At 42.4% G+C, this 27670-nt stretch overlaps 1 protein-coding gene across 1 annotated transcript in view; it reads right to left on the bottom strand.

Annotated features, from left to right (window-relative positions):
* LOC110981381 (gamma-aminobutyric acid type B receptor subunit 1-like) overlaps positions 1 to 27670 on the bottom strand; it is a 117495-nt gene that overhangs the window by 24098 nt on the left and 65727 nt on the right. The window contains exons 4-7 of the mRNA XM_022238911.2: positions 19863 to 20030; positions 19138 to 19329; positions 3397 to 3524; positions 2479 to 2596 (exon numbers count right to left, since the gene is read on the bottom strand). Coding sequence (XP_022094603.1) covers positions 2479 to 2596; positions 3397 to 3524; positions 19138 to 19329; positions 19863 to 20030 — 606 coding nt within the window. The remainder of the gene's footprint in view (positions 1 to 2478; positions 2597 to 3396; positions 3525 to 19137; positions 19330 to 19862; positions 20031 to 27670) is intronic.

The raw sequence follows: 27670 nt of genomic DNA, 5'->3' as shown, positions 1-27670 counted from the left end.
CCAAAATTGTCCGGACATTTGATTTTTTTTTTTCCCTGTCAATTGGGACTTATGATGGGCGTCCTCGCGTTGTGGGGGAGGGGAGCAAAAAGGGTATGATGAAATGGCTCGTCAAAATGTCTGTTTGCATTTCAGGAGTGAGGGTTAGGAGTGGCAAATTCGCTGTTACAAATAAATCTTAAAACCAATTCCTTTTTCACTCTTAGACAAGGGTGACCACCATTCAAATCAAGTTTTATTTTGTTCCTATTTGAGGAAAACATTCAGTTTTTAAACATTGTTTTGCTGCATCAGTGACAACGACACAAGGCCTTTATTATGTTTTTACCATAATTTTACCAAACAAACTTGGCAACACCTCACTAAGAGTTAAAGGCAGTTGCTTACAAGCAGAATTCTCTTTTTTGGAAACAAAACTGCATCAGAATGATACACAACTTAAAAAAGAAAATCCATCCTCTCCAGGGTGGATTCAATCAAGGGCAGTCCTGCTAACAATAGAGCCCTACCGGTAGCTGCATGGACACGTGCTCCAGCATCACCCCCTTCCTCCGCCCCTGGGGCCAGTTCCGCCCCTAAACAGGATCTTCCACCCCCAAGTCAGATATCCCTGACATAGCCAGTCTCTTTAGTGCAACCCGATGAAGGGGAATTGGTATTGTCTTTCAGACAGACCGTGTAATTTGAGGTTGAAGACAGGCCAGACTTCTCCAGATTAAAGTGTGACAGCGATGAAGTCTTTTCTTCCTCCCATTTCACACTCTATCAAATTAAAGGTTTTTTTTCCAGACAAGTAATCTTCCGGTAATTTGTGCACATCCGGGTTTATCACACACTTCATCCTGATACAGTTGACAACTATCTTTGAACAGTGATTTTTCTGAAGTTGAAATGTAATTTGACTTTGTCTGGATATGAATTCTTGTTTTTGCTTTGTGAGGAAAATTCCAGTGTGACCCTTATGCTTTTCCCAGTGATACATTTTCATCTTTTTCATATCTGAAAGATGCTTGCTTAATAATTCTGGAATGCAGGAATGCTAAACTTTTTTAAGTCCAATATTGTATTTTAAACCAGCAGGCTGACACCTTTTTTAGTACTGATGCAGCATGTATATATGAAACATAAGGACATTGTAAAAAACCTACCAAGACTAATCAGACGTTTAAATTAGACCTTTAACCTTTAAAAGAAAGGAAGGGCTGCAGTTAATCACAGACTCTGACCAAGAGTTGAGAGAACCTGAAATACCACCCTAAAACATTCCAACGCAAAACAAATTTTGAAAACACATCCAGATGAGGAAAATTCGGAGGGTCCTCTGTGGCCAAAAGCCATCCTCAACAGAGGCCAAAACTGACAATTGTTAGTGCCTCCATTTTTACGATTGCCATTAAGCCCCTATAATCACCACTGTATTGGAGATACAGCATATTAACAGCAAGCACATTCACTAGGAAATGCAGGCGTTACGGTCACATTGCTACCAGCAAAATAAACTACACCCAACCAACTTGACTCCTTTCAACCGATAAGGGGCTTTTTCTGCTTGAGCGGATTGGTTCTTGACATCTATATCTACTCATATGTCCACAAGTGGTACCCATTGAAGCTTGGGTTTTTAAACATATATTTTCAAGGGAGAAGTTCCAACTTGACACAACCAAGCAGTTCATCAGTTTCAGAGACCTCTAACAAAGTGCGAATTTTCCAACGCATGCCTGTGGATATAATTTCCAGTCACGTTTTTTTCCTTCTTCTTTGGTTGAAAACATCCGTCAATTATTCAGTTCAGTTTCGCAGCTCTGTTTTCTCTGTCAGTTTGCCGCGAGTTTGATTACATTTTTCACGCTGATATATGATCTGCGGGTCCCTGCGATTGCTTTCACAACCCCCCTGGTATTACATTGCACTTTCCGATGCTCTCTTTTTTTCAGCAGACCAAACAGTTTTGTGTATTCGTGCGCGGACTGACTAATATGCATCACAGAATGCATTTGACAAGTGAAGCGAAACCGAATAGCCTCTTGTGTAAAAAATAAACCCCCTAAAAATAAGTTTACAAATGATTTAAATTTTAAAAAAATTCCAGAAATTCCAGAAGATACACGTATGCCTTCAAGTCGTGAACCTGAATCAAGGTGTTGCCAAAGACGTTTTTTCTGCTGAGAGAACCTTTCATGGGGGCTGTAGAAGTTAGCATGGACACAACAACATCAGAAGCAGAACTTGTCTAGAACAGAGACCAACCTATGGGAATCTGTATATACAATGACATATAGACTAGCCCAGCTTTCTTATCAATTGTTGAAAAGCCCCCCCGTAATCTCTCAGAGGAGGAGGCAATGTATTGAGCTAAAAAACATGCCCAAAATAAAAGTTTCAAATTTTCAACGTATCTTCTTGAATCCAACATCACTTCCCAAAGTTTTTCAACCCAAAGCTAATTTATGTGGAGACCATTTCCCCCCTACTTACAGAGAGTCCAGGAAAGTTAGTGGTGTTGAGCGCATTGAAGATCTCCTCTGCTATCTCCAAGTTACCGTAGGTGTAGTTCTCCAGCTTCAAGCCACGGTCAGCGAGCCTATTGGCAGTTCTGCAACAGTTGGACAAAAAAAAATGATTACAATGAAAGGGAAAAAGAAAATAAATTCCCAGAAAAAGAAGGATCACTACACCTCAACAAAATCAGTCTTATAGAGTATTCTGATTTTTATTTTTGTATACATCTAAGAGAACATATTTTGATCTTCATTTTGACATAATGCTCGGTCTGACATCCTGGCAATTATCAATTCTGTGCATATTATTATTATTGATTTTTGACCATGTCAAGGGTCGTGAACAAGACCTCAAGGTGCTTCTAAAATCACTCCCCAAATAAAATGATAATCGGTTAAAGATAAAATCAGAAACGCTGTACATAAAGTAAAAACATGAACAAGTTGACAACTCCTACTGTCTTCAGAGGAGTACGAGATTTCTTAAAGGGGACTGTAACCAAAAAGAAGCTTTATGTGATTTAATGTGATCTAAGATTCTTCTGTGTGATTTACATTTTTTAAGCAGGATCTGTGGATCTCCAGATGCGTTCAATTTCTTTCTGCGTTTGTTTTGCATTTTGCAAACAGTGCCAACAAGGCCTGTCCGCTACCAACCTCTCAGAAAGTAATTCACTGGCACAGGCCCAGTGGTCATGGGTAGCAATGCAAAAAATGCTGGTACCAGTCAGGAAATAAAATACGCTCCAAACTTCACACCACAGCTGTTGTATTTGCCAGTGCTTTGGAATGAAGAGCATTTCTAACAACAAGCAAAGTTCTACACCCACTGCGTTGTAAAGTGATAAACAATTTAGGTCATAATTTTTCAACCGGCGATGCAGATCGTTCTTACTGGTTAAGGGCCAGCGCTATTGACCATATTGCGTCATAGGCGAGCGGTGCCTCTGGGTAGCCTGAGACTTGGGTGGGATTGGACACGTTCAGGGCTTTGCTGATGCGAGCTTCGTACTCATCAGATGTCTGCAAAGACACAAGAAACGGTGGTTAAAAAAAATGTGATTATTTCAGGTTTAAAGAAACCATATTTTAATTAGAGGGATGGAAAGAGTGTAGCTACAGCTTTGTGATGAAACTTTTTTCCTGTTTCGGAGGTTCTGATTGCCAGAAACTTTATGAACATTTTATATATTATATATATATTTTATATAAAAATACTGCCCATTTAAAAGAAAAAATCTAGCTAAAAAAAGGCAAAACTTTCTGGATAAAGAAAAAAAAAATTCCAACCCATAGCTTTCAGCTTTCAGTGGAGTGGAGACAATACGAAAGAAGGGTAGCTATAGCAACCCCCACTCCAACAACAACCCCCACCCAAAATACATCTTTCAAGAGTCAGCAAAGCAGGTCAACCCTTTGTATTTGGCCACTGACTTCCCTCAGATCAGTTTCTGTCAACAAAGGAGCAATAAAAGAAATGATCTGTTTGGGAAAACTGACTGTGACATTGGTCACCGTCAACCTCTTCCAAGTCAAACAAGCCAAGGAGCCAGCCAGTGCTGAATTCTTTTCAATTCAGGCAAATCCCAACTTTCTTTATTCAGTTTCCAAAACATCTATCCAGTGAGTATATGTGACCCCCCCATCCCAAAATCAGGCTGAAGTCGCCCATTTGTGATGTTGGACAATTCCTCTCCTTCAGCTTTGTTTAAACTTTAAAGTGATCTATGTTAAATCCAAATTCTGTCTGCAGTAAGCTTCTTACGGGTGGTGAAAGCTGCGAAACTCCCATGAAAAACTGAACAGTGGAAGTTCCACTATTTTGGGGTTATGAAGTTACCTACTTCAGCCTGGTTTGGGGATGGTGGGTCACATATACATCTTAGGTATTTTGGACATGGGAGGGGGGGGGAAGCTTGGTCATCCAGTGACCAGTGAGGAATGTTCAGAAATTAAATAGGCAGCACTAGTGACTATATAAGGCTTACACAAGGCGGCACATCAGTAATTGGAGCAGAACCACACAGGTCAAATCTAAGTTCATTCACCTTCTCTGATAACACACAAAATCAAATTAACTGATGACTTGCATCCCCTCCCCAAAAATGCCTGAGGCCCCCAAGTCTACTTGTTACGCTGATCAGTTTCAATGTGAACATCAGTTCTGAGGAAAGTTCCATGAAGAAGTATATTACAGAGTGAATTATACATGATCATATAATACTTTGGATGGCTTTGGCAATTTTTTAGATGTGTACTTTAGTTTCATTTTTTTAAATTTGTAAGAGGAGGTGTAATTTTGAAGGGAGAGGTTTATCCAGTAGCAATCCCTAGTATGGTTTGTCTCTTATAACCAATGATGCACCTTAATAATATTTGACAAGGAGCTTGGCACCAGACCACACATACTTTTGCTACACGTTCATATCCCCTGGGATATCCCGGGTGATACAACTGAAGGTGTGAAAAATAACTCATGTTTATATCTGGTGCAGGGCCAGTAGAAAAAGGAAATCCCAACCCCAGAAATGATGTCTAATTCAGACTGCCCTGGATGGTCATGAATCTGCCTGCAGAATTTCCTAGTGCTGTTTGGACAAGACCTCCAATGGAGGAAGCTCAAAATGAGCTTCGTGTATACACAAAGTAAACCTACCCTCCCCCAGCACCTGGCACAGACATGTCCGGTGTGATTCATCCCTTAGCCGCAACATTCAAAGCATGCTTGTCACGTAGGTGTAACCCTTACTAATGATGCTGGGTATAATTGTGAGTTCACGCCTCCATCCCGTTAACAGATGCAGAATGCATTAACCCTCCACCCTGTCCAGTTTTTGTTATTGTTCTTTCTTTTAAGATTTGAATGTCTTGTCTAGATTCCTCTCTCATCTGCTTTCAACTGGTTACTCAATTACAAATGTACTTTCAACAGAAATTTTCAAATGAGAAATTATATGCTTTGCTGGTATACCTGGCTTTCCTCACCATTTCAGGGGCCCCCTACATGTTGGATCTGTCACTACATGTTCACCCCCTGCCCTCCTATACAAGACTTCCTTGCAGACTTTGATTCCATTTGCTGAACATAATTACAGAATAAGTCAACACTCCAATTGACCTGGGGTTCAATAAATCACTCAGGCCTGCTTATCATCGAACAAATTTTTTTTTTCATGATAAATTCATTGACTGACCTTTGTTCACTGAAATGGCTGTTCGCAACACTCGGGTGAACTTTCAGGTGCGACTATGACCTAACCCTAGTTCATTGCATATTATCATCCCCCAACTAGCAGATGAATACAGTCACTGGATCAGTTCAGTAGTAGCATCTATGATAAAACCTAATCAACCGGCAGTCTTTCAACTCAGAAACAAATTACTTGTCGATGGCATTGCTCCCAAATTAACCCTTGTATAATAAATCAACCAGGAACCGTAACTAACAAACTGCCAAATCTTTCACCTGGCCAGCAGACAAAAGAGTGAGTCACTCTTAAACAATGCAACCTATTAAAAAAAAAAAAAGCAGGCAAACAATGGACCGGTGGTCCGGCAGATATCCAGGCAACTGGCTATGTAACCATCTCCACCTGCAAATCATCAAAGGAACAATTCAGTAATGGATATAAATATTATCTTTTCTACCTGAACGTGACAAACAAAAGTCACAACTTACACCATGGTGTAAAGGAACACATTCTCATCTTGCCAAACCCTAGCATCACAAAACATGGTGGGCCTGACGTTTCGATCCTAGCAGAATCTTTCTCCAAGGCAAAAGACATCCATGAGAAACGGAACCACAAAGCAAGGCAAGGCAGCATTCTTATTACCACGGACCAGCCAGTCCTATTTTTTGGCACATTTTTTTCAGTACAAATTATCCAAAGATGAGATACAACATACATTGTACACTCTAATCATTACAAACTTGAAATGGTTGAGATGCAAGACAAAAGCTCTCCAACTGAGAATAGTATTTGTTTAAAGTTTGTTTTCTAGGAAAGTGACAAACAAGAGGTCCAGAAGTTTGGAAGCAACCCACGGCCGGAAACTTCATCCTCACACCAACTCAAGACCCGGTAATTGTAACTTCCTTGAGCCAAGGACCCGCGGCATTCCTCCCATAGTCCCTCATTACCGCTCCATCTACTTCCTCCTCCCTGCACTCCTGCAAACCCCTCCGCAGGGCATCCCTCCGTTGGCATTCTTGTGGCTTGCCATCCTCCATCACTGCGGTGACCAAGTAAACGGTGATGAGCTTCTCCTCGCTAGTGACCATGGCTCATCATCCCTTGTCTTGTTGACAGGGGACGAAGGGGGGGGGGAAGAGAGAGAGGTATGTCCGGAACTCTAATTGGAATTACCTGGGGTATCTTTGTCATTCGGGTCGGTTGCCAAGCCTGATTAAAACCAGCAGCCATATGACCGTATTCAGATTTGTTTATCCGACAATGCTACTCTCGGATTTCATTTTTCCTTTTGAAAATAGAGTTCCTGATGATTCCTTCTGATGTAACAAATCATACTCAACACATCAAGCCTGTCCTAGATTTCTTGGGTCAAATTTTGGAATTTTGTAGGTTTTTAATGATTCAGAGTCACAGGCTATGCAAAGTGTTGTAGGCGATGAGTGCATAACTCCCGTGTTCCTAGAAGCTTCATGTAAAGCCACTGTATTTTTGCTCAAGGAAAAAGAACAAACAACACACTAGTAACAGTTTCCATCAAAATGTTCTGCAAAGTCCACAAGTATCGTGTTTTATTCATTGGTGTATCCAGGGTTTGGGCCAGGGGGGAAGAGGATTTTTTTCTCCTCCAAAACAACTCTCTAATTCCTTTTTCCCATAAAAAGAATCCTCAACCCACCCTCTTCCAGATCAGGTTATGTTGCCATCTAAAATGCTTTCAATCCCTTTGCCCCCAAAAAGCAAAATTCAGCAACATACATGTATCTCCAGAGGAATCCCCCCCCCATATGCCACTGCTTTTGCGCTGTTTCTGTTCTGTGATAGTTGATGCGGAATGATATCAAAATGCATCGTGGAAGAATTTCTCATCAAGTTCTCCAAAGCTCCATCTTTTTTCAGAATTATGACAAATGTGCCACGCACACTCCAGGTCACATGCATGAAATGTCAGACCACTGCAATTAGAATATCATGGTCCGCTCGACATTACTTCATTTCGAATACCAACTATAGTGGGTTACAATCTGTCGGGCCTCACATGCGATAAATTCCAAGCCCCTCCAGTTTGAGGGCCAGTTTACCCAGTTTGCAAGCACGGTGCCAAAGTTGAACAAGTCCCACACATTACAAGACATCAAGGCAAGATAGTGCAAGTTGGTGCTCAGATCCGCCGATCTTCCAGATAAAGAACTGAAAAAAAAAATTTTATTTTGAGAAGTCTTGGATCCTTCAACTAAAAATTTATCAATGTAAAAAAAAAAATTGGGGGGGGGCTCCGCTGTCCAACCGACGGCAAAGTCCCCTACTAGTGTTAATTGTAAGAGATACCACCTTTTTTCTTTTTTTGTACAATTTTTTTATATTCTTCCCTCCGACTGGAAGACCCTTATTTTTTTTCTTGAGACCATAGAAAATCCTTTTTTCCCCCTTTTCTTCCCCTGTCTTTCTCTAAAAATTTGTCTTTAAAAAAATCCGAGCACCAACTTATAAAGAAAATGCTTGCTTAAGCATCCATGTCCCAATCAATGCTACTAAACCGAGTTTTAACCATTGGGCTGTACATTAAATGTGATTTATGGCATTGGACACAGAAAAAGCTGAAAAAAATCAAAAGGAGAAAAGGAAAAAAATGCATCCTCCGAGAAATCTTTAGCACAAGTGAATAACTGCACTACAGGCATCTTCCAGTGTTAGTTAATAGTTCCGCCCTGGATACCATGTCTCTTGGGCCCGACTGTTCAACATACTCTGAGTGACTGGAATTTCTAGAAATTATGCAGCGTATTTTAGATCGCCACTTGCGGCAGGCTTCAGTGATACATTGCGCAGGTGTGTCAGCGATGCCCTGTTATTGACTTGAGCAAATACAAACAAATCTGCAAAAACCAATTCATGGAGACAGGAATTAAAACACAGGCGCTTTGAAGAGACACTGCCAAGCTTTTTTACCCCCAAAAATGTTTTGACGTTGATTTGGCTCATGCTTGTATCAATGTAGCTACCAGGCAAGAAAAAAAACTGTCATTTTGATTTGAACTGTGAAGAATTTCTTTAGCTTCAAAACTTCTGAAAGAAATCCGCCCTGAGTTGAAGTGCACTCCCAAACGGCAAAAGAAAGACAGATGGTTGTAAGTTTTCCAAGCGGGTTCTTGTTCCGTGTGTACGTAAAGACTATCCATTAAGGAATAAATTCGTTATGCCTGGGTTATACATACTCAGCGTGCTCCGCGTCAAACGCGCCATTGATCTCTATTATAAATGCATGCGTATGTGGTGCCCTCTTTTGTTGCGCTCGGAGCAGATGTATACATGTTTTATTCTTTCCTACCCACACCCACCCTTGGCTCCTACTACTTCTTTTCCCCCTTGTCACACCTTCCCCTTCCCCTTGTTCCCTACCCCTCTGTCCAACCACCCACTTTCTCCGCTCCCCTCTTTGTCCTGCACTCACCAATGCTTGGTTGATTCCTTGCCTGCTCATTTGTCTTTGTTTATTTGTCAGGTTGGGAAAGATTCGGCCCGGATCGAAACGTCAGATCCTCTGAGTTTTTGGATCTGCACATTTAGGGTCACTGTAGCCAACTGGCATGGGTGAATCCAGAACCGAATGATTTTGGGGGTCCCAAATATTGGAAGTTTTTAAGTAACCTTTCTGAAGGGTGAGGCTACTTGTGCAATTTTAGGGCTTTTTACATGCTTTTCCATGAAAGTGAAATAGACCAAAATGATTGCATATCATTATCCCCCCCCCAAAAAAAATTGGCTCCTCTTTTTGACGCCTTGGACCTACTGTCCCCCCTCCCCCGGACCTGCCATTGCCAGCAAGCAGTGTTTAACAATTTTTTGTATATTAAATAAAAGGAATATTTATGTACTGTTGATATTCACAAACTATTCTTCACATAACAGAACCCATGTACCAACCCACTGTAGTTTTAAATGAGGGAACGCAGAACAGGCAAAGGAGTCACTGTTGACATAGTGCAATACTGTTGGAGGCTGATTGAGGATTAATGACAGCGGAGTTGGTTGGTTATGAGTTCCTCGCCTGCAGGTCAATTCCATCCTGCCAATGCTGTGACACGACAAGGCTATCCCACAAGTTAATGAGCCAACGCTGCTCTGGTTTATGCTGTATCCGGACTGCATAACAAAACACTGAATCATGATTAATTACACCATTCATCAAAAGGTTGTGGAAAATCAACTTTTTTTCTTGGGTGAAACAATATTAACAAAATGAAGCAGCTCCCAAGAGACAACAGAATGTGGAGAGGAATTTACAAGACTCATTAGAGATGAAAACAGCAGTATCTAAGGGCCCCCAGCAGATTACAAACAGAATCAATGGCAACTAATTGTGAATGGGTTGGTTAATTTTTTTCCTTTTTTCTGGAATGATCGATGAAGCACCTCCCAGTTAAACAACATTTTCCCCAGCATTTGTGTCAAACGCAAGGCTACAGTAAGGACACTATCCATTAGATATCCAAAACTATCAAGAAATGCCTGGCAAAGTTTTAAGTTGGTGCCTCTTTCAACCAAACATGATATGAGACTGTCTGGCTCATGTACTTAATCATACCTTAAAATCAGCCAAAATCCAAAAATCAAACATAACATTTTTGCAGGAAATTGAAGTTCTGTACCCTCGTGTCAACACGAAATAAATGTCCAATTTCAACCTTTAACACGCAGTTGAGTTTCATTTACCACATGCTGGCAAACTTTGATCCATAACGAATATTACAAAGGGAGTGCACGGAGAATAAAATTGCACAGACGTCTCAAACAAAGCATCTCAAAATTTGAGGTTCAACTGTATTACTGGGAGCAGGGTTTATACACAGCAAGGATTGTTACAGCTTGTTATCTGCAAATGAACATCATGCATGCTGAGGGTCATGCGTGCATCTCAGATAAACTGGCTGACTAGGGTATGGACGCACTTTCCTGAGCCCCAAAGGAGCCAACAAATTCTTGGAAGGTCTCCTGAGTTCTGACAGAGAGGCAGGACCGATTGTGGTTTTCCAGCCTGCTGGTGTTAGCATACTACATCTCAGATTGGAAACGACAGCGGGAATTAGTTATTAAACCTTCACCCCAACCTCAGCGCAAGCTTCTTCAATTGAATCCACTGGTCTCATGAATCTGGCCAATTCACAGAGGATGCTCGGGGACTGAGGACCATCTGTCTCCATGTGACATGTGTACAGTTGTCATGGCAATCAGTCTCCAGTCCAATATGTTGTCTTGGCTGTCATCTGGAACCGACCAGAGTGTCTCATAACAACCCAACACCACCCCATCTATAGTCATCTATACATCACCTCAATCTTCACTGGCTCAATCTACTGGAGAATTGTCCTTAACAACGATAAGTCAATCATCCGTGGACAAATACCCCTTTCCTACTAAATTTGATCTCCTCTGTAATATGCACCAGTGCTAACAGTATTGAAAGCTCTGGTGCCTAATTTACTGGACTGTCAACTTGGAACCCCATTTTTTTTGTCAGCCAACGAAATTTTCTTTCTTTTCCCCCTCCTTTCTGAAAGCGATCTTTCTGTTACACGTACATGTACATGCATCAGTGCATATGCAGCTTGACAAATGGGAAATGTAGCCAGCTTGTGCAAATTCGAACTGTGACAAGATCTAACTTAGCAGAAGACAGCTCATCAACATGACCTCTCTTCTCTAAAACTCGTTCACTCGATCTGGCTTGAAAGCGGCTCCTGTTTGACAAGTGCAGGTAGCTTGACAAGAATTGGCATCTTGGTCGATTTACAAGTAAGGGTGTAATTACACTAAGTGCAGTTTAAGGCTGGAACTCTTGAACCTTACGCTGCCAGCACTTTTTAAAGCAACTGGAGTGAGGGCAAGAAAGAAACCAACGCAACCAGTTTGAAAGCTGCCCCTTTGCTGTTCAACAAGAAGTGAAAAAAAAAGGAATTTCAGTTTACAAGTATGGAGCAATACTTGAAGACTTTTGCCAGTTGGTGTGTTGAACAAACTCGCACTTAAGAGCATGTCCACTCAACTCAAAAAGGAGGTTAGCAAAGACCAACATTTTATGGGAAAATCTCACCCGATCTGGCACCTGGAGCTGTCGATCTCAAAAGAACAACCAATGAATGCAACCAATAAAAATGACACTTCTCACTTACTGAGGGCCGATATGTTGGTCTTGTACTCTTGTCATCTTTTTCTGTTTCATAAATGAGTGAACCCATCTTGTCTTGGTAATCTTCAAAGGCACCAGTCCTTTTTGTTTGAAAATCTCCTGCGATTGGAGGAAAAACAATATGGCAAAGTTCCCTCCGCAGAGGTCATAACTAGCATGCACTTGCCCCTGCCCTGGCAGAATTTATCACCACCTCAAACTTCAGGTGATGTCCATAAATCCTGAAAGTAAGAATACGCAAATGTCCCAAATTTTCTGATAAATGACCACCACAACTCAAGGGACAGCTTGCTGAAGCAAGAATGTGAAGGGACAGAGAACCTGACTAGTGAGGCCCCGGTGCCTTCTGGGAACAGGTGATACTCTCAATCACAGCCAGGTGATCCACTAAGTAGCCTCGCTTCTTTGGTGATGCAACCATTCACCGGACCCTTACTCCCATTTTGAGCTGGCAAATGTCCACAAACAATCAGACAACAAAAGGTACAGATAACAGTGTACAAGACTGCTTTGGGACCATCCGGTGGAATATTTGCCCAAGCCTGACTTGTTTTAAACAATGCGACAAATTAATCATTTACAGATCGTTGCAAGCCTCCAAGCGGATGTCCCTCTCCAATCCGCCATCTCTCAAGATGCAAAATGTGTATTCATTCTGAAGCATCCAGCAAAGTACACGTTTTATGTAAAGACTGGAATAGACGAAACATAGGGAGGGGGCGGGGCATTGGGCATTTGTGGGTTGGAGATGAACCTCACAAGTTCAACAGCCATACATGAATAGCTCCATAATGTGCACGGTATAAGAATAACTTACCTCCAAAGTAAAACCCCACAAAAAGGGGTCACAAATGCCAGGAGAGATGTAAAGTGATTCATATTGAAAGTTTCCCCAGTCGAGCTAAAGCTAAAACATTCCGGGACCTCGGCTACTGACGTATCGACAGCATCCTTGTAGCCTACAGTACTGTCTGAAATCGATCCCAGCCGGCAGGCTCACAAACTGTCTACGTCATTCGCTGGGAGTACCCGATAACCGGTCAGCTACTCGTAATGTCTCATTAATTAACGACCGTATTAAGAGTGCGGGATCGCTGAATGAGTGCACACTTCTTGAATAAGGGAGCAGGCCAAACACCAGAACCCTGGCAAATTGAGAGGAGGTGACACGGTTTAAGAGTGCGAAAGTGGGAAATCCAGGCCTGCATTTAGGTAGCAAGAGGGGGACAGAAACGAGTCGCAGGACTAATTGCCTACATTACCACAGTAAATACAGACTCAGTCTGATCTGCTTGTGCAGTTGAGTGAGTGGACACCTTGTTTAATCCCCTACGGGAATGCCAAGTCCCACTTGAAACCATGGCAATCAAAACAAGAACAGGTGCCAGATTCTAGCATATTTTGGAGGTTGATTCAGGATCCTCCTTAGAACTGAAGAGTTAAAATGTGCCTCCCCTGTACCACTAGAGAGGGGATGAAGATTGTACAGAAAATGCACTTAGCTATAAAAAAAATCTGCAGACCAAAATCAGGACACACACTTTTGGCTGGTTCACAGGTGATTATGGCTCTGGGGGAAAAATGTACTGCATAGCATTTTCCACTAAGCAGCAACATGAAGTAACATCACTGGGGAACACAAACCCTTGTTTATCAGCAAAGATTCACAATAGCGTTTAGACGTGCAGCAAACACCCCCACATCCAATGCAAAACAGCTATGTACATCGACCTGAAGACAGAAAATACCGAGGTGGAGAAAATTACTTATCAAAGAGCCATGAACATGGACATGATGCCCCCAGATTCCAAGCTGGAATTTCTCCTCCAGTAGACAGAGGCATCCCCTAAAGGAATGACCAGCATTGCGCAAATGTTCATGCCTCTGCAGGGGGTGGGGGTGGGGGACTGGACAGCTGGCAGAACAACCATTGCCCCCCTCCACTGCCAATAAAACACAGCCTGGTCTGGCCTGGCCAGGGCGAGGAATTAAATGAATGTAATTGAGTCCTGTTACTGCGCTTCTATGTAGGTCATTGGGCCAGGGGAGGCTGCCTGTAGAGCACGGAAACTCTGGTTTCAGAACGCAGGCATATTGGTCCATAAATCTTTTTGTGCCCTGAGAAAAACGGGATGTCACAAATCCTTCTCACAGATAGGGGTTGTCTCCTGTTTTATCAATTTCTTTCTGAGCTGGATGACAGTTAATATATGACACGAACCCACTGTAATGGAGGGTAGTGTGTCCCTGAAGGTTTTTACATATTTGCTGTGTCTTGACCACTCAGCAACCCATTCCTCTTTTGCATCAGCGCCGGATGGCATAACTGGTTTAAGACCAATAAGAGTTTTCCATTTCCACACAGAAATATATGGCCATTTAGGTGCAAAGTGACAGGTTGATCTTGTTCCGTCTATTTTTTTTTACCTGCACCAGTGAACCACAACATTTTAAAGGCCAGTTCACACTTCAAGTAAATTTTTTACAGGGAAGAGAATTCGACATCAGGAACATCTGCAGTGAGATTAGCTAGAGTTGAAATGTGCTCAACATTTGTGAACTTGTGGCGTGAAATTTTGATCTGATGTTGCAAACTTACATTTCACACCAAGTATGAGCTGGCACTCAGACCCTGAAATGTCCCATTGGTTCAAAGCAGCCTAAGCCTGTGGCTTATTCACACTTTTGTTCCGTTACAGATTCAGCATGGTACATTTTTTAAAAATGCAATAACAGTGACATGTTTTTTTAAGGAGAGGGGGCTGTGATATACAAACCAAGGTTAATAATGAATAAATCAAATTTTCTGGTTCTTGATTATTTTGAAACTTTAACTTGCTTGCATTTTTGACAGTATCTTATCATCAAATTTACGTGATTTTAGACTTAAAAATCGTGGCCTGGGGTCCTTGTAGCTGAGAGAAATGGGCTCCACTGGTCAAATACTGTTGATGCAAACATTTCCTTGAATGACAGTTGACTGCATGGGCTCATAAAAATATATACATGCATAAGCGCCATTTACAGTGATGTAATTTATAATAATTAACCAGCTGAACCAACACTGCAAGATAGCTGAGTTTTTCCTCTCCAACACGATTTTCTAGCAATATTCATCCAAAGCAATTTTTGTCCTTCTGTGAACTTGTACGGAAATTTCCTCTGATGTCCTTACAGAAGTCTTGATATTGCTAATGGGCAGGTTGGGTAATTTTTAACGAACGAATGCTAGTGGTTAGAGAATGCATCAGCCATGTTGCAGAAACTAAAAACTGGTGAATAGGATCTTCATTCACTGGTGATGCTAGCAAGGAAAATGAAAACTCCTCCATTTACAGATTTTCCCCCTTGAAATGTTTCCCATACCCTTGAACATCAACAAGTTGACTCCTGAAAGTTCAGAAACAATAACAACTACTCGTTCATCACTTCGCGGTCTGGTACCTTTGCAAAAAAACACCATCCTACACATGCACTGTGATTAACGCGGTATTGATTTATACAGTGAGAAGAAGCCTGATGGAGTTGCCTTTGAGCCCAGACTGACGTCTGGTGTTATTAAAGAGATGGTGGAAGGGGGGTTGAGGAGTTGGCCCAGCTTGAGCAAATAGTAGGTCAAAGAGCGGATGGATGCAGATGTTCTTGGGATCGGCGGTATCTTTGACAGAGGGTAGCACTTGGATGGAATGGGGGGGTGGAACTCTGGGGAGAAATCAATTGCAGATTGACCTCTGCTTTTACCCGACACAGAAATTGAGACAACCTCCGAAGAGAAAAGCCTCTTTACTTGGACACGTCAAGTGGACTTCACAGCATTCCTCACATGTTGCAAAAACAAGAAGGAACTCGCTCAATTTTGCCTCAACTTCCTAGAGGCAGGCCTACCTTCAACGAAACAGCATGTCAAGCTGATTCATCTTATTATGTTGCATTTCGCATCTACTGAGCCATCGTGACAATCCTGTACCCCGTTAATATTAAATATATTCCGTAATACCTTGAAAAAAGAGCAAATTTTTTTTGGGAGGGGGGCAAAAGTGTTTGGGGGACCAGAAACTTTGGACTTTTTTCCATGTAAACTCTTGTGGCTTTTTTGAGAGGTGAGGTTGCCATTTTGGGGCTTGGGTGGACAGCTTCTGTTTTCCTCCTTCCTCTGGATCCACCAATGTTCATGACAGGAAGGCATTTCATCTTTAATTTGACCATACAGGTCCCTCTCAAATGACGTCACTTCTGGCCTGCAGATGCCCACGTGCATCAGGATTTTTTACTTTAATTTTTGGGACGTGCATCGACTGCGTCGTATTTTGAAGATATTGGGATCAGCACGCACGTGATTTTAGACCTACATGTACATGTATATTAGTGCCCGACAAAATGGACCATTTTGTGTGTTCAGTGGGATAAAGCTGCACGAATGTTTGGGAGCTTGATGACACAACCTCCCCACACCTGAAGAGAAAAGAAAGTGTCCCTCAGCTTCTTTTTTTTCACTGCACAAAAAAATTAATTTTGTGGTCTCGAATATCAAATATCTTCGGCTGCCTCACATGAAAATTCCTACACTTTTGGCCATGAGATGAAGCTATCATCCAAACTAAACTCCAAGCTGTTTCTGGAGGGTGCACTGGACGTCCGCCTCTTGCATATTTTCCTTTCCCATTTCTAAAAGCAGATGGCTTGGAATTCCCACAAACTAAAATGCCTGTCAAGTGCGGTAATCTTCCAGTCCACATCTAATCCCCACGGGTCAAAGATTTATCGCCTCACGGCCTGGCAGGCTGACTGACTGTTAAACAGGGCATGACGAAAACGTAAGAAGATCTTTGCTGAAACAGCCAATGATAACAGGGCAGCGGCAACAAGGTGGAAGCAAGTGCTTGGATCGTTTGCGAAATGAGAAGGATCTAGCTGGGAGCAAGAGACTGGATATCCATAATCCTGAAAGAGGATTTGAGGAGGACTTTACTCCCATTTCATGTTTAAACCCAGCTCAAAGCTTCCACTTCTTTCCTTTTTTAATTTTGGAAAGCCTGGTCACTTTATAGCTAATAACTCTACCTCTCTCCCCGAGGTCCTCTACATGAGAGCTCCACTAGGGAAATATAAATCTGGATCTAACCACAGCTTTAGAAAGATGCTTATTGAGCAGAAAATTTGCCCCATGGAGGTAGACACACAACTCAAGGAGTGCTCCCCTGGGGGGACAGCACCCTGGCATGACAGAGACAGAGGCAGAGAAAGGGAAAAACATGTTTTCTGCCCATTTGGTTGCCAGCTCAAGAGTTGCCAGAACTTTCAAGCAACCGCATGCCACTGGGTGGGATCTGAAAGCCCAGTGTACCATTAACACAGTAACTTCTGCGATTCTTGCACTGTGGACAGTTCAGAAGTGGACGAAACATCCACTAACTTCGGCCTTGATTCATTATTTCATTTTATTCATTTATCCGTTATGGAGAATCAAAATGAAGAGTATAATTTTTTACGCTTCTCTGCTTCCTCAATAATTAACCTCCAACTGCAAACAGTTACAATCGCAGTCAACTTTTACTTTCAAAAGTATCAAATTCTTCAGATATTGCTTTGGCGATTCTGAAAGAAAGAATTTTCTTTATGGGGGGGTTATGTCTGAGAAACGGCTTTTCTTTTTTTTCAATGACTAAATTGTTCGTAGATTAATGAGAAGGCAAAGTTCAGGTAACACTTGTCGTGGTGGTAATACTGATCTGATAAATCCCGGCACTCTCCAATAAGGTGCGGACGGCAATATGGACCAGTAAGCTGTTGGCACGTTCTTCACAGATAATATAGGAAATAAATTTGTGTGGACTAGAAAAAAAAAAGACAACTTCTTAGTCAATCCGAGGGCAATTACTCTCCTGTTGTGGAAGCCATGTTTGATTAGTGAAAGAAAAAAATGCCATGCCGGACAAAAACAAAGAAAGTTATTAGTTACAAAGAAGAGCCGCTGACTTATTCGAGATTAGAGCCGGGGAAGAGACTCCTCAGTTGGTTGCTACAAATTTTTGGAAATTGCGGACGTGGTCTTGTGTCTATTTCTTCAAATATAAAATACTCCCTCCATCCGTAACAACTCAGATGTTTTGCTGGATACTGTTTAATGTTAGGCCACATTCTCCAGATGAATGTTGTATCACCCACCGAGGAGCAATCTCCCCTCACAACACGAGAAACATTCTTCAAATTGTCAGCAGGATTGCTGAACATGTATACCGATTCAAAGAACACTGCTCAAAATCTCATGCAGAGTGGCGAGGACACTAACCTGCTTAAAGACGGCATATCCTTCAGAAAAATTTGTATTGAAAGTCGGTGTCTTTAAAAACACACTCCATGTGCAGACTATCAAAGATTTGGGAGGAAATGGCTGGACTGGACAAAATCTGGCTGCTGGTATAATCTTTAAGGTGTGACATTACAGATTTGCATTTTATTGCAGTCTTGTCTGCTCAGTGAAACATTGTAAGGGCTGTAACACATGGGTTTTGTTGTAAAGAAAATAGTTTGTAAGGGTGGAAATTGAAGACAGGTGGCATCATTGTGAACTACGCTGATACTTCAGTACTTTAGAACCCCTGGTTATGTTCCACACATACCCAGTATATCACCCAATACCCAGTATATCACCCAATACCCAGTATATCACCCAATACTCAGTATATCACCCAATACCCAGTATATCACCCAATACCCAGTATATCACCCAATACCCAGTATATCACCCAAAACCCAGTATATCACCCAATACCCAGTATATCACCCAATACCCAGTATATCACCCAATACTCAGTATATCACCCAATACTCAGTATATCACCCAATACCCAGTATATCACCCAATACTCAGTATATCACCCAATACTCAGTATATCACCCAATACCCAGTATATCACAGACTACATGCATGAAGTATGAGGGATATGCAGTCTAAAAACTGTCTAAATATCATCGCTGTGACTGAAAATAATATGTGCATATGGAGGTTCCTGGCTAGTGGCTTCAGCCAGTCGGTTTGCATATGGAGGTTCCTGGCTAGTGGCTTCAGCCAGTTGATTCAGAGTCTGTGTCTGAATTACTTGGCTACGGCTTGAAATTATACATGAGTCTATGGTGGTGACCGCAGCCACTTCAGTAGAGTCATGCATAATTTCAAGCGACAGTCAAGTGATTTGGACAGCATAAAGGGCTACACAAAAGGCTACCAGTGAGAAGATGAAGTGTGACTTCTTACCATGCCAGAGATGGACGGCGTGTCGTCGGGCTTGAGGATGAGCGCCTCAGTGGTGATGTGGTACTGAAGGGCTTCCATAAGCTGATCAGCCGTGCAATTGACCTTCGGGTCTGAAGTCTTGTACCATTCGTCCGGGTACCAGCCTAGGATCATCCAGACATTCTTGGGTCCGTACAGCTTTTGCTTGTACACCTGTGTGGAAGCAGTTTGATAAAAACAACTAGTCAAACAAGATGGTAACACCTGCATCAGCATTCACATGCATATTTAAAGGTCTTCACAAATACCTGAACTGCCAAAGCATGGCCAATAGAGACTTTTCAGTCGCATGGTTTTTGACAGTCAGCATTGAATTTATACAGATGTGCGCAGAAAAACACGCCTTCTAAGTCTCTCATTATTTTAGCGTACGTGAAAATGCCAACAGAGATTTACAGATTAGAAATTGCACGGGCATCCACGGACACGGTGCACTTCCTGAAATGCCTTTGCTTGTCATGTTACGTCACATGAAAAACCTTTATACTGTCTAAGATTAACAGGGGTCAATGAACTGTGCTCTTGGAATTCTAAGCAACTTGCATCTCCGTCATTTTACCATCTGAGAACTACATGTACCAAGCATATTACTGAGTCCCTAATTTGCCAGAAAATTCTGAAGGCCTGTTCAAGACCCAGCAATTTTGACGTGCACAGTTCAAACGGAATGAGGCCCCTGGGCTAACCTCACAGAAGACCCTGCGTGCCATATCCTCATAGAAGACGCCAATGATGATGCGGGCATCCTCTCGTTTCAGGTTCTGGATGGCGTTGTCCGGCTCAGTTAGGAAGCTCTGCCGGCTGGAGATCTCCATGCCCGCATCCTTGACCCGCTTCTCCAGGTCTTCGATAGTCTGCAAGGAGCAAAAGAGGGAAAGAATACCCCGATGAGCAGGTGGACGAGTTTAAAGGGTGGTAAGATTCAGAGACTCATATGCAGAGACTCATATGCAGGAGAACTCATACTCAATTTTAATGCATTTAACCAACCGTGCAGAACTTGCTAGCTGGTCTGTTTCTTGTGCCAGATGCTTTGGGAATGATGACTAGTTATGAGAACAAAACAAGTCTGGACTCAGTTCGCTTTCAGAAACTGTACATATCCATAACGTGTTTGAAATATTTCAAAAATGGATTTGTGCCGGGGAGATGAAATTAATTTTGGATTTTTGCCCTGCCTGACGTGTATTTTAACACTGTATACTCAGTGTATGCCTCCAAAATTAATTTCATCTCCCCGGCACAAATCCATCTTTGAAATAGTTGTTCGAGGTACCCGCTGCTACACCTGATTTGAACCAGCAAGCCGACACCGGCAAGCTTGGTGGTGGAGTGGTTAAGACATCTGCACTAGTAAGCAGGAGGTCTTGGGTTCGAGTCCCACCCGAGTACCCTTGTGGTTTTTTCACAAGCCTTCGGGGGCATACACTGAGTATACAGTGTTAAAATACATGTCGGGCAGGACAAAAAAAATCCAAAATTAATGTTTGAAATAGAGAAAAAGAAGAGAGATGAGCCTGTGAGTGGCTCTACTATGCACATTTGAAGAAATAAGTTAAAAACAGGCCTTTTTTAGGTTGAGGATGTAGTGGCAAAACAGGAGGGGGGAGGAATTTTGGGGGGCACCTTCGGCTACACACTTTTGTTTTTCAGGAGGGCACTGAAAGCATATGAAATGTGACTTGAACATGGGTGGTGCACATTTCATAATATCAAAGGGGGGGAGACACAGGTTTTGGGAAGGGGAGGGGGGAGTATCCCCACCCACAGTTACTCACTGTAAGGATGAGCTACAAGCCACCTTGCAGCTGTGTCACAAACTCTATGCAAAGATGTGTAGTCCCTTAGCAACCACTTTTATTCTATCAGGTTTGTTTCATATTAACTTTCCAAATTTAAAGTAATCCATGCCCATGCAGAGGCACAGTGAAGTAAGCACGATTCTCCCCTCCCCCCCAAAAAAATCCTAACCATCGATGGATGAAAGAAAATGCCTCATAAAAACCATTAGGCCGTGAGGTGTGCTTGCAAACAAACAGGTGACAAAACTAATTAATTGTAAAGGTCGCTCTTGGGCCTAGCGGGCCAAAGTAATTGACAACATATGATATATTAATGCTGTAGTGGTTTTGTGGTGCCTGTGCTGGTATTTTTCTCCCCAGACGTATGAAGAGCACAACCCCCGGCAACGCCAAACCCACTTTCCCCTTCACGCTTCAGCTGCCTCTCTGAAACAATTTCTTTTTCTGGAGCGGAGATGAAACACACTCGGCATTATCGACCGGATCCCCTAGTAAAATATCGCATTCGGCTGCAGGGTAATTTTCAGTAGGGGCTTTGACGTGGTAAAAACTTGACCAGACTGATTATTGGAGAACTACAATTTGTATTACATATAGGAATTCGATCAAGGGCGGCACAACCGTCTCCATTCATTTTCTCATTCAATATCTAAAGAAAACTAGATCAATGTCCATTCCGGTTCAAGTACAAGTCAGTAAAAGTAAAATGAATACAGACATATTCACCCTTCCTCTAAAAGCTGAAAAACATATATTCATGGCTTAACATGCCTAGACTTGATCCTCCAGCCCAGATTTGATCCTATATGTACATGTACTAGTAATTTTAAAGATACCTTGTCTCACTGCTCACAATAATCACATCTGAAACGTCACAAGTTTGCAAATCAAATTCAGCAAAGACAAAGACTACAGCAACAACAACTAAATGTTCCTCTCGATCTTCATTTCAGCCAACACTTGAACCGGGGAATCAAGTGAAGTCTAGTCCAATTTTAGTTTTTTTTAAGCTAAGCAGACTACAAGACAATATATTTTATCATTTGGAGCTCAGATTCAGTTCTGAACCGACTCCCCAAAAATCCTGAATTGTGACGTCAAGAAAATAAGTTTTACTAAAAGGAACAGGACAACCAATGAAGATGTATACTGAAAATATGCTGACTACTGCATTCTTGTCTTGCCATGCAGTCTGCAGTTGAGTAATCAAAACTACAATTTTCAATTTTGCAGTCTCTTAAAAGTTTGAGATACACTTGATACTGAAAAAAAGGGATTATTTTAGTGACAGAGTAGTCGAATCTAGAAAAAGACTGACAAAGATTCTTCATCCGACGGGTGGCTGTTTTCTGGGTTTCTGGAACATCATTCTCGAGCTGAGAGCAAATGTACTCGAAATATTGACTGCCATCTTGAAAAAATATCGTATTCATCAGTGATGAATAATTGCAGTGAGAATTTTGGTGAAAAAATTCTTGGCAGATAACTTGGGGGAAGGAGAGCAGGTTGCAAGAGACCTGTAATTTGAGTCTTGAGAGGGTCTGGAGGCCTTTAGGCCGCAACCAATGCTCCATTTTGGAGGGAAATTCTTGAAATTTGAAACAATATTCTTCTTATTGAGTGTTCTGTTGGGAAATATGCTCTTGAAATTTCAGTCAATATTTTAATGCAAAGTCTTGCGCCCACTCCTTTATAGAACATCATCATATGAATTTCCTCCAACCTCCAAAGTCCTGAAAGAAGCCCTTTTTCAAGACAGTGGTAAACAAAGGCAGTCTGTTTTATGGGTGCACTGCCCAATTCAAGGGAAATTCTCCACCAGGCTGAGGAGCTCAAAAAGTACCCCTACAGTTTATTTCAAAAAGAGGGGATTGTGTAGCCCAAGAAATTGTGTGATTGTGTCTAGAATGGCCAAGAATGAACTCCCCAGATTCAAGGGCTCCCATCCCAGGGTAAAGCATAGAAAAATGCTGTTGAAAAATTGTCCCAAGAGCCTGAAAAAGTGGAGGGATGTCATTTGAAAAATGGCTGTGGACAGACTTGGGAACATTCACTTTTTTGGGGGGGTGAGTTTGTTTTTGGTGGATAATTAAAAATTTCATTGGTTAACCTACTAAAAACTGAAAATCAAAATTGAATCGCTTAATATCATCCCCTCATATGTTTCGGTTCATCTCCATTCGGGGCACCCCTCCCCCTTTCGAGAATGTCGGGTTCCCTCCTCCAATTTGTGAATACTGGATTCACCCCTGCCTGCTGCACTTGTTTGCACCTATCATACCTATTAAATAAAGAAAAAAAGATAAGCATGCTCTTCGATTCCCCCTGCTGATATTCAGGAGACATCTTGAATTCAAAGTTTAACTCTTGTGTGGCAGCCATGATGTGCCCTTCCCATGCACTTTCATCTCGGATGAGGTGCGAAACCATGGCTCCCCTCTCATCACGCAAAGCCATCTGCCCCCCAAACAATCCGAGCTCAATGGCCTCTGCCGTGCGATTAACGTCAGAGGCAAACTGCTAAATTGGTCGAGACACCTCTCGGCATTGTGTCCGCCCTGAAGCCCTGGCTGGAGCATCTCGGGTAAGCGACCGACATGAGGGTGGACTGAATGTGAGAGCATTGTGTGGCGACGACTCGGTGCGCTGGAATTTTTTTATGGCGTGCACTGATGTATAGGCGTAACAGCTACGGCTTTTTAGTAGTGTAAATGTGGAATAAACATATCACTGTCAATGTGCATACTATCCTGGTATGCAACATACCTTTGAATGTCATCTGATGATAAAAGCACATACCAGAAAGTAAGGTAAGAGCTCTTACATGTACTGTACTTCTAGACTGGCTCGTGCCATTTTTAAAACCTTCAATATAATCAAGGGACCAGGAAAAACCTTGCTTTCCCTGGTACATGTATATTGATTGCCAAGTGTGTACAGAAAAAACACACTCCCCTTTTGAAGTAACTGGCTGGAAGCTTCAGCCACTTCCTGAAGATCCCATATACTAGGACCGTGTCTGAAACAGGCTTCCACAGCTCTGGTTAAATCTAATTTCAGCAGGTCTCGGTGCAACTTCTATGGGCGAAGACCTGACCTGACTGTGTCACTCCCAGCCAAAGCCAGTTGAGTCCAATGTGGCTGCATGGCGCCCTCTGGAGTTAACGCACAAAGTCAATATTCCTGATGTACCCGTTCCCCTCCCCTACCACACACCGGTGGGCGACCAATTTATATGGGTACACAGCACCCATGCAAAGACTATTCATTCCAATACAGAGAGGTCATGCATGGTCCGCGCTCTTCGCAAGGACCTGCATGGGCACCTATGCTATGTAAAAACTTGCTGTATCCTGTTTGCACGGGGGGGCTCAAACTGTGAGGAAACTTGCAACTGCAATTTGTAAGCATCAAGCACACTCACTGCAGACCACACACTTTAAACAACAGTACGAGTGCTCAAAAGAGTAAACCTAAGAAAGTTTAACGAGTTGTCCTTGCCCTCCAAGATAGACAACACTCACACAGCAGGTGTATTCCTTGCCACACAAATATCTTCTGAGATTCTCCAAACAAAAAAATTGGAAAGAAGAGAAGGCAATGACTGAACAATGCGCTGCACTTCGTCTCAACTGGAGCAGACGGAATACAGGGCAGAATTCCAAGCACCTGCCGTAAGACTCCTGCACCCTTCCCGCTCCCATTATTGGCGTTCAACCGACCCCGCAAACCCAATACGAGCAAATATCGACAGCCTCACGCTAGGCTGGGGAGAACATTGATTCCCTTTCTTACATAACACCTGGCGTCTGATTCCGGCCCAGTCGGGCACGCAATGTGTACATCAGCCTACTGCACTGCTGGGCTGACAAACAAAACTAGCAACAGTGGGAAAGAATCCCTTGCATGATTCTTAATTAGTTTCGAGCTCGGGTTTTGCCAAAAAAAGAGCATATATGAAATAACCTAGTGCAGAGTAACAAAGGTGTGTCATTAATAAGGAAGACCCAACCCTATGTGACCATTTCATTTGCTCTTAAAACAAATCTAAAGTCTACAATACCTTGAATCATACTTTTAGCAATTTGGCTTCGACCTGCATCATGGTATCATTTCCTCGGGACTGCAACGATTTGTACGAAACTGTTTACTTACGGCTTGTGTATATGATGGAAGATGCTAATGACCAAAAGCAGAGGGCTTCTAGAAAAGAACAATTACATGAATGTTTACACGGGTGCTTGAGTTATGTGCTTCCACAATGAGTTGAATGAAGTGACAGAAATTTACTTAGACGGTACTTGACACCATAGTTGATTGCTACTCGGTATAGTGTGCAACATTCCTTTGCCCGCTTGAATAAATCCAGGCACCCTGCAGGGGCAGAGTGGGAGAATCTTTTCGATAGGTCAGAAAGATATTTGATAGCAATCTTGTTTGAGTGCGAAAACTGTGTGCAACAATGATCCATCGCAAAGCATTTCCTCAAAAAAAGGAAACATCTCAAAAAACATCATCCAGAGGACAGTACCATGTGGAAGTGTTTTGCAGTGCACAAATGAAAACAGGTATCATTAATTTCAGGCAAGCAGCTTCACAGCTTTTCTCTCTTACAGTTTCCCTCGGTGAAACTCGGTGAAGATTAATCAGGCTAAAATCTATCCAAACAGCAAGAGATGTCACTCAGGACTCGGCTGGACTAGTTCTTTAATCAAAGTACATGTATTTCAACCTGCATTCAGGGCATTTTTCCACTCTAAATCTCCTCGTACTAGTTTGCGAATTGGAAATAATAATGTATGCTGAGGCCAATGGTAAAGCCTATGCCTATGTTTGCATACTGTGTAAGTAAACAGGCTTCTTTTCAGAGTCACCATTTGACTCAATACTGTTTTTCATTTAAAACCGGATCGAACTAGATGCTGAAAGTAAACACGAATTGTGACGTCCAATCAAACATTTGTGCTGCGAATTCATAAAAATTGAACAACTCAAGCAAATTTCATCTCAAGTGATGTCGCCTGAGGCACATTTTGCTACAAATGCTTTGCGATGTCAAATTCACTTCATTTTTTTTTGCGTTTGGCTGAAGTGTGAACCAGCCTTAATGCTGCCGTCCCACGTTGCTACCTTCCTTGAGGCATATGGCTCTGCTGTACTGCCAATATGGATGACAACAATGTGGCTTGTTGGCACTGCAAACGACGCCAATTTTAGACTTGTGCAATGGCCTTTGCATAGTGATGTGCAGGCCACAGAATTGTTCGCATTATCAATATATGAGATAACCCCATTCTGTGAGGGTGGGGGGGTCGACGTCAAACACACAGCACAGAAAAGAAGGGACACTGACGCACCATGCCAGAAAAAGGGGGGGGGAAAGCACCTTGATCGCCATGGCATCAGCAACACCTGCACATTTCCCACAGCGCCAGCCAATACCCTCGCTCCTCTTACCCGAGACACCATCATCAACCGGGGGGCCACTGTGTTTGTTTTTAATCAGCGTCTTTAGCGGTACGGTGGGACCGGGCTGGTTTCTGCTCGGCTGGGCCGACAGTAATGATCTTCTGCTGCCACAGTTTGCCTGATTACAGCCTACAAATGCCAGGGACAACTCTCCCCCTCCCAACATCCAGAAACACAAAAACAAACATCCAAGCGTCCATCTGATACACTTGGCACACTGTTTTCTTTCCCTTTTTTTGGGATTTCCCACTTCGGAAACAAGCTTTTCTCGTGGGAAAAATCGGTGAGTGGTAATAAACTGTTTGCACATACTGGCCTGGAAGGCCATTAATCAGGTCACCAAAGCCGCTCTTGTCAGCGATACAACCCTCTACAGGGCTGCGGCAAACAATGTTCACATATTTCCAGGCCGATCTCATTCAAGAGGAGTCTGTCAGTGACTACTCCTTTTAATACCTGAATTCCCATACAATGCGTCAACACTGAATTGACCAACGTGAAAAAATTTTGTCGCATGGTGAGCTGATGCCCCTGGAAAAAGCAAACGGTTTTCACTACGTGGATAAACCAAAATCTATTTATCATTCCTATTTCTGGTTGATCAGAGATTTGCAGTGTCAAATCCCGTATGCTCAAACCTTCTAATCAAATGCAAATGTCTTCAGTAAAATCTAATGAAATGTAATACTGAAACCAAATCCTTTCTACTCTTTCATGCCAGGCATCCCATCGTAGAGTGTACACATTAGTAAAAAGATGATGACTTTTTTTATTTTGACACGCATTTAATGCCATTTCAATTGAGATCGAATGAGAAGATTCAGGAAATCAAGGACTAACAGGCAGTCAAAGGACTGCTCAGAGATTGTGTAGCATTACACAAACAGGAAAGTAGCTCATATTTCACACAGTGGTCCGTGATATTGAGTTTGCATGTGACTCCAAGGAAATCGTATCTTTGTAAGAGCATTTTAAGGATGGCCTCATCTCACTTGCTGACTGTCTAGCTTTAACCTGCACTGGAAAACATGGCTGTCCAACCGATATCAGAATGTGCTCGGGTAAAAGGGACGGAAGAAAAAGAAAAATTTAGGCCACAATGGGTCAACCCAAAAAAAAAGACCAAAAAAAAACAATAAGGAGGAGAGAAAAGGGGAAGTGGACACGCGATTTTGCTGGGGGTTTGCCGCCACTGGCATCCAGGCTACAGCATGCACTGCTCT

Source organism: Acanthaster planci, linkage group LG11, assembly GCF_054643075.1.
Source record: "Acanthaster planci isolate LZ-2023a linkage group LG11, COTS_SCS, whole genome shotgun sequence".
NCBI classification, from domain to species: Eukaryota; Metazoa; Echinodermata; class Asteroidea; order Valvatida; family Acanthasteridae; genus Acanthaster; species Acanthaster planci.
Note: the sequence above shows the minus strand (reverse complement) of the source record. Positions and strands in the feature narration are given on the sequence as shown.